Consider the following 12,616-nt stretch of genomic DNA (forward strand, 5'->3'; position numbering starts at 1 on the left):
ACCCCCCACGTAGGCCATAGACTCGGGAGAAGCATCAAACAACACGCAAACACGTGTTAAAAGCACTCGGCTTTTTCTGGCAATTGTGGGAGGAAACGAGCCGTTCGAAAATTGCCAAACGATCGATCCGTGTGACTTCATGCAGACTCGGCCATCAACCGACATGATAAAACGGCAGGGCGGCCACAATAGCCGCGCGACTCGGTCTCACGGCGCGGCTCCGCGCGAGAGCGATATCGCCCCGCCTGCGAGAGGGCACGCGTCTCTCCCGCTCGGAGCGCGGGCGCGGGCGAGGGCGAGGGATCGTTGAGTTGGCGCTTACCTCCAGCTGCAGCTCACGGCACCTCATGTGCGCCGCGGTGCGCTCGTTGCTCATCGTCATCATCCTCATCGCCAGCGTGTAGTTCTCATCTTTAACTGTCAACAAAGACAAAGGCCCCCCCCCCCCCCCCCCGTGTAGCCTTAACACACTGTTGGGGCAAGCAATATCAATGGAGCCTTTTTTTGCCAGTATCAACGTATGAAAAATAAGAGTAAAACAGGAGGTGTTAAGGATGGTCAAACACCAAATAGAAACCTTTCGCAAGAAATCGAGTCTGCATTAACCAGACGTACTTGTGGTGAACATGCAAAGATTGATTTATTGCCAGAAAGGGCAAAATCTATTCTTACTTTTTCATATGTTCGGGCAAACGCTGTTAGCGAAAAGCACCTATGAAGGCCGGCACGGCACACGAGGGGGTGGGTGGCCACATTGCAACAGGTACTCATTTGAGGCCGAGTCGACCTAAGGACCAGCTCAGATGTTCGTCACCGGTGCTGGCCGTGAGCGGGAATCAAACTCGGGTTGTAGCGTGGTGCACTAACCACCGCTCCCGTCAACACCACCGCCACATTCGCTGCTACGGCACCTCCCCTGCTCGCAGCGCACAACGAGCGGCCGCTCACAGCGGTTTGCGTGCCCCAATTGCGCACTACCGAAGGCAGCACGGGTTTCGTGATGAGTAGACACTTCGATAACATTGACAATGAATGCTGTAAGTTTGTATAGTTCAACAGAAGACAGTATCTAGGCACGTGACTATGTTTTCTTGCTTCCTGGCCAAATTTTGAATGCGGTGAGAGATTAATCTTTTCCTTGTGTAAATTTTTAAAAATTTGAAATCACATTATTTAAGTGTAATCTCATTTGTTGCAGATGTTGTGCCCGTTTTTCAAGGAAAAGACTGTGAGTCTCAATGAGTTCTCAGGTGCTCACCTCTGTTTACTGAACGGGGCATAAATCCGTCTCAAGTTAAGGGCAGTCATGTGATGCGAGTTATGGGGCAGCTGCAGCCTCCGACAAGGACTTGCCAAGAGTGTTGCCTTCCAGCCGTATATCTTATCCAGACAGGTGTTGAACTCTGCCTTCACGGAGCAAGCCCAATGCTCACCGCTGCCCCACCAAACGTAATTCCTCTGCCCTCTGTCCCTTCGCTCGAAGAGGATATCGCAGCTGTATGAAAGGATTACGCCTGACGGCAATGTGGCTAAAGCTCACGACTCTCTCTTGAAATATGATCATCCTCATAGCAGGTTAAATGAATTAATAATCCCTCCAGGGTGGTTAAAGTAGGCACCACTATGTTGGAGAATGTTGAAACGGTGGTTGTGCAATGTGAGACTATTGCCTGCCAAAAGCATGGAATTTCCACCACTGCCGACAGCGATGAGCAATTGCCCCACCTGCGTTTGAAGGGGGGACACGTTGGCTTGGCCTCGAATGCCCGACACCTGTATGTGAGTCCCTCAAGGCCGCCATTCATTCTGTTTCACTCTCTCACTATTTCCCAGCCCCAATTTTTTTTAACTCGTCTCTCTCTCTCTTTCTGCCTCTCCTCCCTCCAGGAGTTCGAAATCATAAATTTAACGGCACTGTTAAACAAACAAAACGAGAAAACCCATTAAAATTGGTAAAAAGGGGATGCTTAAACACCGGATGTGCCACTTTGGAAACCTTGCGCCCCGCGCACCGCATGGCCCAGCCCAACCCCAGCGGTCACCTCGCGCCAGCTCGTCACTGTAGTTGTCCCTCTCCTCCTGCACACGCTGCAGGCGGTCCTGCACCTGCACGAGCTCCACGCCCTTGGCCTCCAGGATTTTGAGTCGATCCTCGAGGGCGGCGATCTTGCCCCGCAGGTGGCCCAGCTCGCGCTGTTTCGACGACAGCTGGGACTCGAGCCGCACGAGCTGCGCGATGAGGCAGCGGGGGAACGGCTCGGCCATGTGATGCTGCTCCAACAGCGGCAACGGATCTGGAAACTCTGCGAGAGACAACGGGAGAGAGATGCGGAAAGGGGGTCAAGGGGTTTTGACGGAGCCATTCAAAGACGAAGGCATTTGTCTGTATGTAGCAAAGGACAAGTGCATGCATGTGAGCATGCACATGGTAATCAATGCAAGGGTGACATGTGGTTTTAATACTGCAAGAGTGGCTTTGTAGGCATGGCTCAAAACAGATGATTTATCCCTTCATACAATGAACGCAATAAAGAGACTAATTACACAACGTGGACCTTGTTTGCACGTGGATCTCAGAAAAGCAAGGCAACGTAGGTATGTACGTATGTATTTTTTACATATTTTGCACCGTACGTAACCAACGGTGCTAATCGGAGGCGCGGAAGAAGGACAACAAACTAAACACAAAAAGCAGTTCTAAAATAAATTAGCATTCCCCCCCCCCCCGCCGCCCCATCAATGCAGGTATGAGTAAATAAATTGTAAAAAAATGGCTGCTATAGAACATCTAAGTGCAAAATTAAGGGGCAGGGAGGAAGCAGATCACCAACTTGGAACCCGTTCACGGATTATCCTCTAGTGGACATTGATTTTTAAGATTCATTCGCACATTTAGCCCCCCCCATCCCTCCCTATCCCCCCCCCCCATCTCTCCCGTCCTTCCTTAGAGAGTTATCCGAGTTAAGGAAGTAGTCACCTGGGATGTAGAGTTTACTGAAGCACGTGGCACAGATAGGTTCAAAATAATAAACGTTCGTAATAATCATTGTCATTCACATTGTGTCTAGACTACTGGTGTCAATTCCCATGCACGCTACCCTCTGTGCATACTTGAATCGTTTGTTCAATGCAAATGAATTTGTAAAATTAAAAATGTGTTTCAATTACACGTGTGTGCAGTTCCACATGGAAGGATAATGTCACGGGGATGACTGTACTTGGCCATTTAGCAGAACATTTTAAAATGAAAAAAATGAACAGAGAAAATAGGATAAACGTGGGACATTTCAATAATCACAGCGCAAATGCCGTCTGTGTGCTATCTCCACCTTCTTTACAAGAGCGCTTTACGGGTCCACGCACACGATGCTAGAGAGAGCCACCATGGCACGGCTAAGACCTCCACTGAACATGCTGCGTTGTGCGACCCTAGAGAGCAGTCATATTCACGTTACGAAAGAGGGCTTCAGAACAGTTTATATGTCAAACGTGTTGACCAGAACACAATCGTTTTCACGTCGAAATATTTAGAAACAGCAGGGAAATGCTCTGGGAGGTTGTGTACATGTGTGTGTGTGTCTGTGGGCTTTGGGGAGCGGTAGTGTAACGGTTAGCGCTCTGCGCTACAAACCCAGCTAACAGAGTTTGATTCCCACTCACAGCCAACACCAGTGACGATTATTTGAACAGGATCCCCCTTATAGCCTTAACAGGCTTTTGGGGCAAGTGCTGTGAGTGAGTAGCACCTATTAAGGCCGGCATGGCACACGATGGGATGGGTGGTCAGCACCACGCCCGGCCGCCTTTGTTTCCCGAGTGGCAATGTTTATACACTGCACCAGGTACTCATTGAGATCATTTTCACTGGTACTGGCCATGAGTGAGAATAAAACTCTGGTCACCAGATTTGTAGCGCAGCACGCTAACCTCTACACTGCCACTCCCCATGTGCATAAGTAGACCAATGCACATACATACACATAAAGTACAGATTTTCATATATGGAAATGTTATTGTACTGAAACGCAGGAAGAGAATGCCCATGACAACAAGGCGACATGCAAATACATGACGATAAATTACCAAAAAATACAAAAGCACGTACCTTGGCCAGCCTTAGGAGGGTTTCCACTGATCTTGGTGTAGACATTTTGGTATTGCGTCTCCAGCAGTGTCATGAACACTTCGTAGGCCTTCTTGCCCTTGGTCTGCAAGATGTCCAACAAACGGCCTAGAGACACGGACATCCTCACGGTCATCAATACGGAAACCTCCAAACAATAACAGAACTGTTTGAGGGCCTCTCCCATCCTCCTCCTCATTCCTCAGACGTTAAACAGCTGCACTGCGTCCCACTCCGAGCTGTCAATGATGTCCATCATCATCATTATCACATGGCCACCACACCCAACACCGCTTCCTCTGCCGCCCGATGCCTGTTGCACGAGGTTCATAAAATGTACAAAAAACGAAATTCGGGTCGATATCTTTACTATGGCATAATCTGTTTTCATTTCCAATTTTAGGCAGAAAACTACAAATGTTGTGAAATTGCGGTGGAATGGTACCCCACTTTAACGTGGCGCGGTCTCTGCGCAGTTAGAAAATGGGGCCACTCCTTGGTAACTGCAAAAAGGGGAAACGCGAATGAGTGCCGATAAATGAAACAGAAAGATTTGAAATGTAAAGAGAGGGCTAAGGCCTAGCGAGGGGAAAGCGTCCCACGCAACCCGTGACATGGGTCCTGCCAGGCACAAACGACGGGCTCCACTTCTGGGAGATGCACGCGAGCGTTGGGGGTGGGGGGGGGTGAATAAATATTGTGAAGAAGGTGGCTGCGTCGTAAGCTCCCCTCACGTGATCAGCCATTCCACCACTTATTGCCTCGAAACCCTCCGATGTACTTCTGGCTCCACCGTGTGTTGTGTTTGTGACATTTTCGCTCCATTTGCTGGGAACTTCCTCGCTCCAAGCACCACCAGGTATTGACCGCTCAACCTCGAGAAACCTCCGCAGGATTATGGTATTCATAATAAGGGTTTTTTGTTGGGTTAGATCGCGCGAGTATTAATGTGCCGTTAACCCGCACCACCCGACACAGCCAGCCAACCAGTAAGGTTCGTCACGTAAACAAAACGTGCCATTGAGTCACTACTTGAGCCCACCGGTGTGTTGGAGAGTAAATCCACAACATTCACAATTTGAGTACCTTGCCATTTCGCTGGTAATTACATCCGGCATTATCGGGTGATTTTTCCAGAATTGCCGGGATTATGGTATTGCCATAAATTCTGCCCAAAGCCTTCTGGTAACTCATGCTCCCCCCACCCCCTCCTCTTGCAAAAAATACAAATTTAAGCTGTCTGGAAACAAGCACGATCACAGAAAATGTCATCAACATCAATTACTGCCGGTGAAAACCGGTGAGGATGATGGAAGCATCGCACAATGAACATCGCATTGACCGGACTCGAGACAGAAGCAATAGAAACAAAAGTGAATCGAATTGTCAGCCGTTGTCAACGTGGCACAATTGACACGACGAAAGGAGTCCTCACAGTAGGGCGCTGCTGCATCGACATCGTGCTGCACAGGTCTGTTCCACAGTGAATGAACAGCAGCACTTCAATGTGCCATCGGGGGAAATGCAGTCTATTCCAGAAAATCATGTTTTGCAACAATGCACAAACTGTGGAGTTATAAAAAAAAAATACAATTTAGACAGCCATGAAGTTTAAATCATGGCTGTGTGCCAACAGCTGCAAGCTACGAGCTGCAAGCACCCCCTGCATCGCACCTGTTCGCCATCCCCGCCCCCCCCCCCGTCATCATTGTCATCCACCAGCATGCAGGTTGATTACCTGCGACAGCGACAGCATCATCATCATCACGGTCAACAAACCAGCGAGCGCCATCTCACAACACTTGAGTGACCATCACCCTGTCAATGCCAGACATCATCGTCGTCATCGTCTTCTTCATCATTTAAACCCCTTCATCCACATCCTGTGTGATGCGCTTAACATGCATAAAAATCACTCCCTGCCCATGGATGCTTTCAATTCAGAAGCTTTGAGTGCCCCATGCGTTACACAGGCAGCTCGCGCAGCTCAATTCCCGAGCCATTTAAAGGAACTTTCGGCTCGCCTGACGAAAATTCACAATACAAGTGGAATCGCGCGGAATATTCCACCTGTTATACACGGGTGAACGTCGGGTCTTTTAAACCGGCACTTTGTCCTGGCATGCACTTTGGGAAATTATGTAATTTATTCAGATATCCGTGAATTATTTGTTGGGGATAAGTGAAGGTTTCACTGGCAGATCCATCACATTGCCCACAACTTTGCAGATAAGTGGAGTCAAGTCACACACAACACGGATAGCAGGACTCGCAAATGTTAATACGCCAAATCACCAAGCTCTACCGTATATTGAGGATTACCTTTTCTCTCATTAATAATCATCGTGATTTGCCTCGTTATTGATTTGGTAATCTTCAACGCGTTGCTTGATTCAAGTGAAAAATAGCATCCGTTTTAAAACGACACTTATTAAAACTGTACTCAAGTGGAGGCATAACATCATCATATTAAAGTTGAGGTCATGGGAGTGAACCACGTGATCAAAGGTAACTCCTACGGGGCGCATGACCGAGTTGTGTCGAGGCGACCAGGGAACGGGGACACTCACTCATGCGCATGGCCTCGTTCTTGAGGGTCAAGTCACCACACGTCACCTCCTCCTCATCCTGGACGGAGATGACCCCATACGATCGCAGGTGATGCGTCACCCTTGAGGCCTGCGCGTTTGGGGGGTGGGGGGGGGGGGATCACGAGCACTCTCATCAATTAATGCGATTGAGGGACACGGTCACAATTGTAAGTTGCCATTCCATGGCTTTTCAAGTCACCATTACAGGCAATGACAAATCATTATTGCTTCATCCACAGAGATCCATTCCCAAAATGTGTTGTTCAGGCTTTCACAAAATATATGAAGGGTGGTGTTAGAGTCTTGTGCCAGTGAAATGGTTCGAGAACAATCAGGTGACTCATATTTCTGGGATGTGATAAACAATAGCAACCTCGCACAGTTGTCCAAGTCAAGGTTTTGTAGCGCGGGAAGCCATGCTGAAAACATTCACGTAGCCGACCGGATAACACGCACTCATCTGTGTCAGCATACACTCCCGCACGTGCGATAAGCAAAGGCCAACACTGTGGAATGCTGTATCGTATCAACTATCATATAAACTATCATGCCGCACCCACCGAGCCAAGCTTAGACACGAACACGTGTGCCTTGCGAGGTTTGTTTTACAGCCACCCCTGACATTCAATCACAAGAATTGTTTCCCATCTTGGAGTCACGGTTTCAATTCGAGAGTTAATTCTCCGAATAACTCACGGTGATTGTAGCACCTCTAGTGGATGCAGGGGTCAGGTGAACCAATTGTATGCCATATACACACATGGAAACATATGGTCATGGATTTTACGCCCACGGTGTTTTCAGGATTAGGGGCTGTCCATAAATGACGTCACGCGATTTTGGACGATTTTTGACCCCCCCCCCCCCTCATCACACGGCGTAACAAAAAGTCAGATCCCCCTCAAATATGACGTCACAAAGCTATGCCCCCCCCCTCCCAAAAAAACATGCTTCAAATCGCTTTAAACTATTGTCATTGTAGTGCGTATTTAATGTGGCGCTGCACTCTGATGTTGTAGGAGAAAACATTTATAAAAAAAGTTTATTTAATTAAGTAGAACGTGTTGTCTAGATTTATTTAAAGTTGCGCATTTTGATGTGACGTCACATTTCTCAAACCCCCCCACCTCCTCACACATCGTCACAAATGTCTGACCCCCCGCCCCCCCTAGGTGCGTGATGTCATTTATGGACAGCCCCTTAGTGTCAATCGATGAATCTATGCATCGTCCTTATGCCGCATTGTTTATATGACGGGCTCTTGGCATCTTTGGTGGCTCACGGAGGCGAGTGAAGAAGGGGCGGGAATGGTGGCATGGTTCGTGTGGGATGGAGAATGAGAACGAGGCCCTCCTCCATGCTGAACCCAAAAAGCCATTTCTCTTTGAGACAACACGCCCGTGCAATACAGCAACATCCACCCCCCCCCCCTACCTTGATGCTGTTCACGATGACCTCGCGGAAACGCTCCAGCTGGTCCCAAAGCAGCTTATCCTCGTCCTCAATGTCCATGGAACCCTTTAGAATTAGTGATTCACATTCCATTGATGTACCGGTCTGCTTCCGAACAGACGAGCTGTTGGCTCTCTTTCAGCCGACACCTGGAAGACAGCACAACGAGCATGATGTGCGTTTGCAATGTAACGTACGAATGTGTACACAAGGATTCCTCTACTTACGAACTTTCAGAGATACGAACAAACCTGTCCGTATGTCCAAGAGTCGAAAGTTTAACTGCCGCGCAATAGGTAGTGGTGGTGGCATCGACATCTGCAGACTATGAAGAACCAGTGGCGTCTACATCTATGTGATATTAAACACATTTTTAAGCAATTTCCCGTGTTTAGTGTACACGCTATACAACATGTTTGAGATCGACAGGAGTAAAGTTGGACTTATGAACAAATCGACTTACGAACAAACCTCTGGAACCTAACTCGTTCGTAAGTAGAGGAGTCTCTGTACAGTACAAAAGATGCTCTCCTCTCTGTGCGTGTTTCTCATTGCACCTCGGGCAGAATCGGTGTCAACAAAAGCCCTATGCAGCACTTGGAGACATATTACCTCTTCTGGTCGTTCGCCTGTCGGTTTAGTTTCAATATCCACTCGCTTTGGGTTTTGTTCCTGTGGGTTTTGGGGAGGGGGGGTCGGGAAATTGTGGTAATATATTTAAGATGTCGATATAAACCGTGCACTAATTAGGACAGACCCTTGAGTCGCTTCACCAACTCACGAAACACGATCACGATGAAACCCACCCAGCATTGGGGTTTCGAACTGGGTGAAGTGAACGTGGAGGGAGGCGAGCCTGAAGACGTGACCAGGCAGAACACCCAGACGCCCACGACTTCGTAAAGATATTTAAAAGATGTGCATGACATGAGACCCTAACACTCACATTTCCTCCTTGTCATTATAGAGGCGTTTGAGGAATTCCTTGTTCAAACAGGCTTTTGAAAGGGATACATTTCCAAAGCGTCTGCATCGTTCTCGAGTACAGCCACGGCTCATGCTTGAGTACAATCGATGTACCGGGATACCCCAGTCTACGTCGCGGATGCGCTCCGGAAAGGTATGACGACCTATATCGAAACGACGTAAATCAAAGTGTTTACACGATTTTATTTAACTCACTCTGTCTGTTGTATCTTCAACCCTGTCTGTTGTCGTATCCTCAAATCTTGTCACTCAATTTTAACCCACTTCCCAATGTCGTATCGACTGCAAACTTGGTATACGTATGTCATACTGATGTTTCGGCTTGGGTCTAATTGTCCACGCTCAACTCACGTTGGCTGTAAATCACCAGTCACTTACGTTGTGGCAAGCTTCGGGGCCACTTCCTGGAGTCGTGGAGTTCTGCCACTACTCGTATGGTACATTTCATTAAAGTGTGTTTTAAAAAATATATATTTTTAAAAGTTACTTTTTTTTCTTCAAAATCACTAAAATCCCGCACCTAAATAAGAACTTGTACTGTATAGAACAGTACGTTTCTTTATGCGCCACGCAAAGCAAGTTCGTGTACAGGGTAGTAGTAGGTGGAGGCGAAGGCTGAGAGGCGACGGATAACGAGACAGGAAGTACGCTGCTGCTGCTGTTGCCAGCGACGTGAGTGTGGGTTGAGGCGACGCATGGGGTAGTCGCGCTGTTTATACAGCTACGGCGTAAAAAGGGGGACACGTAAACTGTGGTATAACTGTACATGTGAAGCGCTGACGAATTATACCATGTCCACCACCACTATGCCTATCAGAGATCCACCACCACCATGTCCATCAGTGATCCACCACCACCATGTCAACAGTGATTCACCACCATCAAGTCCATCAGTGATCCACCACCACCACCAAGTCCATCAGTGATCCACCACCACCACCAAGTCCATCAGTGATCCACCACCACCACCACCAAGTCCATCAGTGATCCACCACCACCACCAAGTCCATCAGTGATCCACCACCACCACCAAGTCCATCAGTGATCCACCACCACCACCACCAAGTCCATCAGTGATCCACCACCACCACCAAGTCCATCAGTGATCCACCACCACCATGTCCATCAGTGATCCACCACCACCACCACCACCAAGTCCATCAGTGATCCACCACCACCAAGTCCATCAGTGATCCACCACCACCACCATGTCCATCAGTGATCCACCACCACCAAGTCCATCAGTGATCCACCACCACCACCAAGTCCATCAGTGATCCACCACCACCACCAAGTCCATCAGTGATCCACCACCACCATGTCCATCAGTGATCCACCACCACCACCAAGTCCATCAGTGATCCACCACCACCAAGTCCATCAGTGATCCACCACCACCACCACCATGTCCATCAGTGATCCACCACCACTATGTCCATCAGTGATCCACCACCACTGTCAATTGTATCAGTTTTAAAAATTATAAAACAACAGTACAGTTGAAAGAACTGTTCAGTTAACAAATATTTCAGCTTCCACTGTCTTACGTGAACAAAAAATACCAATATATTGATTATCTTATTTTATCTTAATTTATCTTGTTTTTAATTCATATAGCAAACTGTAGAGCAGAATAGTGTGATGAGATTATTTGATGAGAAGGATGGCATCACGGGATGATGATGCGTGAAATAAACGATGATGAAAGTGACAATGGGTGGCTAATGATGAGCCGGTGTGATGGATGGGTAGGCAAGTCGGGACGAGGGATGGTGTAGGAAGGAAGGGAGAAGGGGGAGAGAGATTTGGGTAAGCGAGGGATAATAAGTGAGATTTTTAAGGCAAGAAGGATCAATGGACAGTGGGGGTGACTGTTTGACGTGTAGGGGGCAGCTAGTTCCAGCGTTATGGGGCACAGAAGCGAGAAAGAACCGACTCGAGACTGGGCACATGGAGGAGGGGGGCAGAGGAACGACAGCAGCTGGGATTGTGAACAGAGAGGGTGAGATGGGGCGCAGAGACGAGACGAGGGACGCGAGACGACGCGTTGGGGCCAGACCATGGGGAGAGATTTGTGAACGAGGGTGAGGAATTTGGAAGGCAACAATGGTAGACGGGAAGCCAGGTTGGCTGCAAGGGGAGGGGGAAGAGGCGATTTGTGGGAGTGGTCGGGGAGATTAGAGACCATCCGGGCAGCGGCATTTTGGGTTTGTTGGAGCGGTTTGAATGCACAGGAGGGAAGACCAAGCATGAGGGAGTTGCAATAATCGAGTCGAATGATGAGGAGGGAGGGAGTTTTTTATTTAGTTTGCAGCCATGGGTGAGATGAGGGGGCGGACTTTTCGAACGTTTCACAGGTGAAAACAGCAGGAACAGGTTATGGTAGATTTGTGGTCGGAAATAGAGGGGAGTCAAAGATGACTCCAAGATTTACTGGCAGATGATACGGGCAGGGCTAATGCAGAAAGGGGGGCAAAGAAGATAGTTGTTTAGGAATTCGCATGACGTGTGTATTACATCTGTAGCATGCTACAGGCAGGCACGTGCCACACGGTAGTGGCCCAACATTCATGGTTGAGGTGAAGGAGTGTGTCAGCAACTGTTGCACCTGCAGCGAATACGCACTTGCCCAGCAGACGGAACCCGTGATGTCACACGAAACACCAACCCGGCCTCGGCAGATTGTCAGCATGAACCTATTCAACAACGGCTGCCGAGATGATCTGCTGAACGTCGACCACCGACCACTCGGACTTCTGCGAAGACGAGTTGCTGCTGGACTCGTCTGCCAAGACGAGTTCATCGCAAGACAATGGACCGCACGCTCACTCACTCGCCCGGCAAAGGGGCCATGCAGGACCGGGCAAAGCCGGGAGAGCAGAGTGGTTGTATTATTATGACGCCACGCTTTTATTTAACTCACTCTGTTGTTGTTGTTGTCGTATCCTCAAATCTTGTAACTCAATTTTAACCCACTTCCGAATGTGCTATCGACTGCAAACTTGGTATACTTATGTCATACTGATGAAAATACTACATTCTACCATTAAAAAAAACAAATTTTTAAACCATCTTTTTATATGTTATGGTTCGCCTTGGGTCTAATTGTCCACACTCAACTGATGTTGGCTGTAAATGACCACGGCCCCTTTCGTTATGGCAAGCCTCGGGGCCACTTCCTGGAGTCGTGGAGTTATGCCATTACTCGTACGGTACATTTCATTAAAGCGTGTTTAAAAAAAAAGTATTTTGAATATTACTTATTTTTAGCAGGCACGCCTGAAAGCAGCAACTTGGAGCAAGCAACCGCGCCGGTCAGCATCCCAGGACCCAGTACGTCAACCTGGAGAGACGCTGGCAGCTCATCAATGTCCACACAAAGCGCCCTGCTTATTCTACCCTCAGTGGGCGACTGCCACAGCCAACGGATAGACTTTATCTAAAACAGCTGATCGAGGTGGAC

General features: G+C 48.4%; 1 protein-coding gene across 3 annotated transcripts in view; it reads right to left on the bottom strand.

Annotated features, from left to right (window-relative positions):
* The window catches only part of LOC133342851 (caspase recruitment domain-containing protein 10-like), a 77,430-nt gene that overhangs the window by 43,004 nt on the left and 21,810 nt on the right, over positions 1 to 12,616 (bottom strand). For 2 of the 3 annotated variants that reach the window (XM_061552178.1, XM_061552179.1), the window contains exons 2-6: positions 8,149 to 8,315; positions 6,694 to 6,802; positions 4,106 to 4,231; positions 2,043 to 2,303; positions 323 to 417 (exon numbers count right to left, since the gene is read on the bottom strand). In XM_061552178.1, the coding sequence (XP_061408162.1) occupies positions 323 to 417; positions 2,043 to 2,303; positions 4,106 to 4,231; positions 6,694 to 6,802; positions 8,149 to 8,259 (702 nt within the window). In that variant the 5' untranslated portion in view covers positions 8,260 to 8,315. Of the gene's footprint in view, positions 1 to 322; positions 418 to 2,042; positions 2,304 to 4,105; positions 4,232 to 6,693; positions 6,803 to 8,148; positions 8,316 to 8,778; positions 8,839 to 12,616 lie in introns of all 3 variants that reach the window. The other variant, XM_061552180.1, reaches the window with a different exon arrangement.

The sequence above is a fragment of the Lethenteron reissneri genome, chromosome 16 (assembly GCF_015708825.2).
Source record: "Lethenteron reissneri isolate LAM-NWPU_2019-01 chromosome 16, ASM1570882v1, whole genome shotgun sequence".
Taxonomy (NCBI): Eukaryota; Metazoa; Chordata; class Hyperoartia; order Petromyzontiformes; family Petromyzontidae; genus Lethenteron; species Lethenteron reissneri.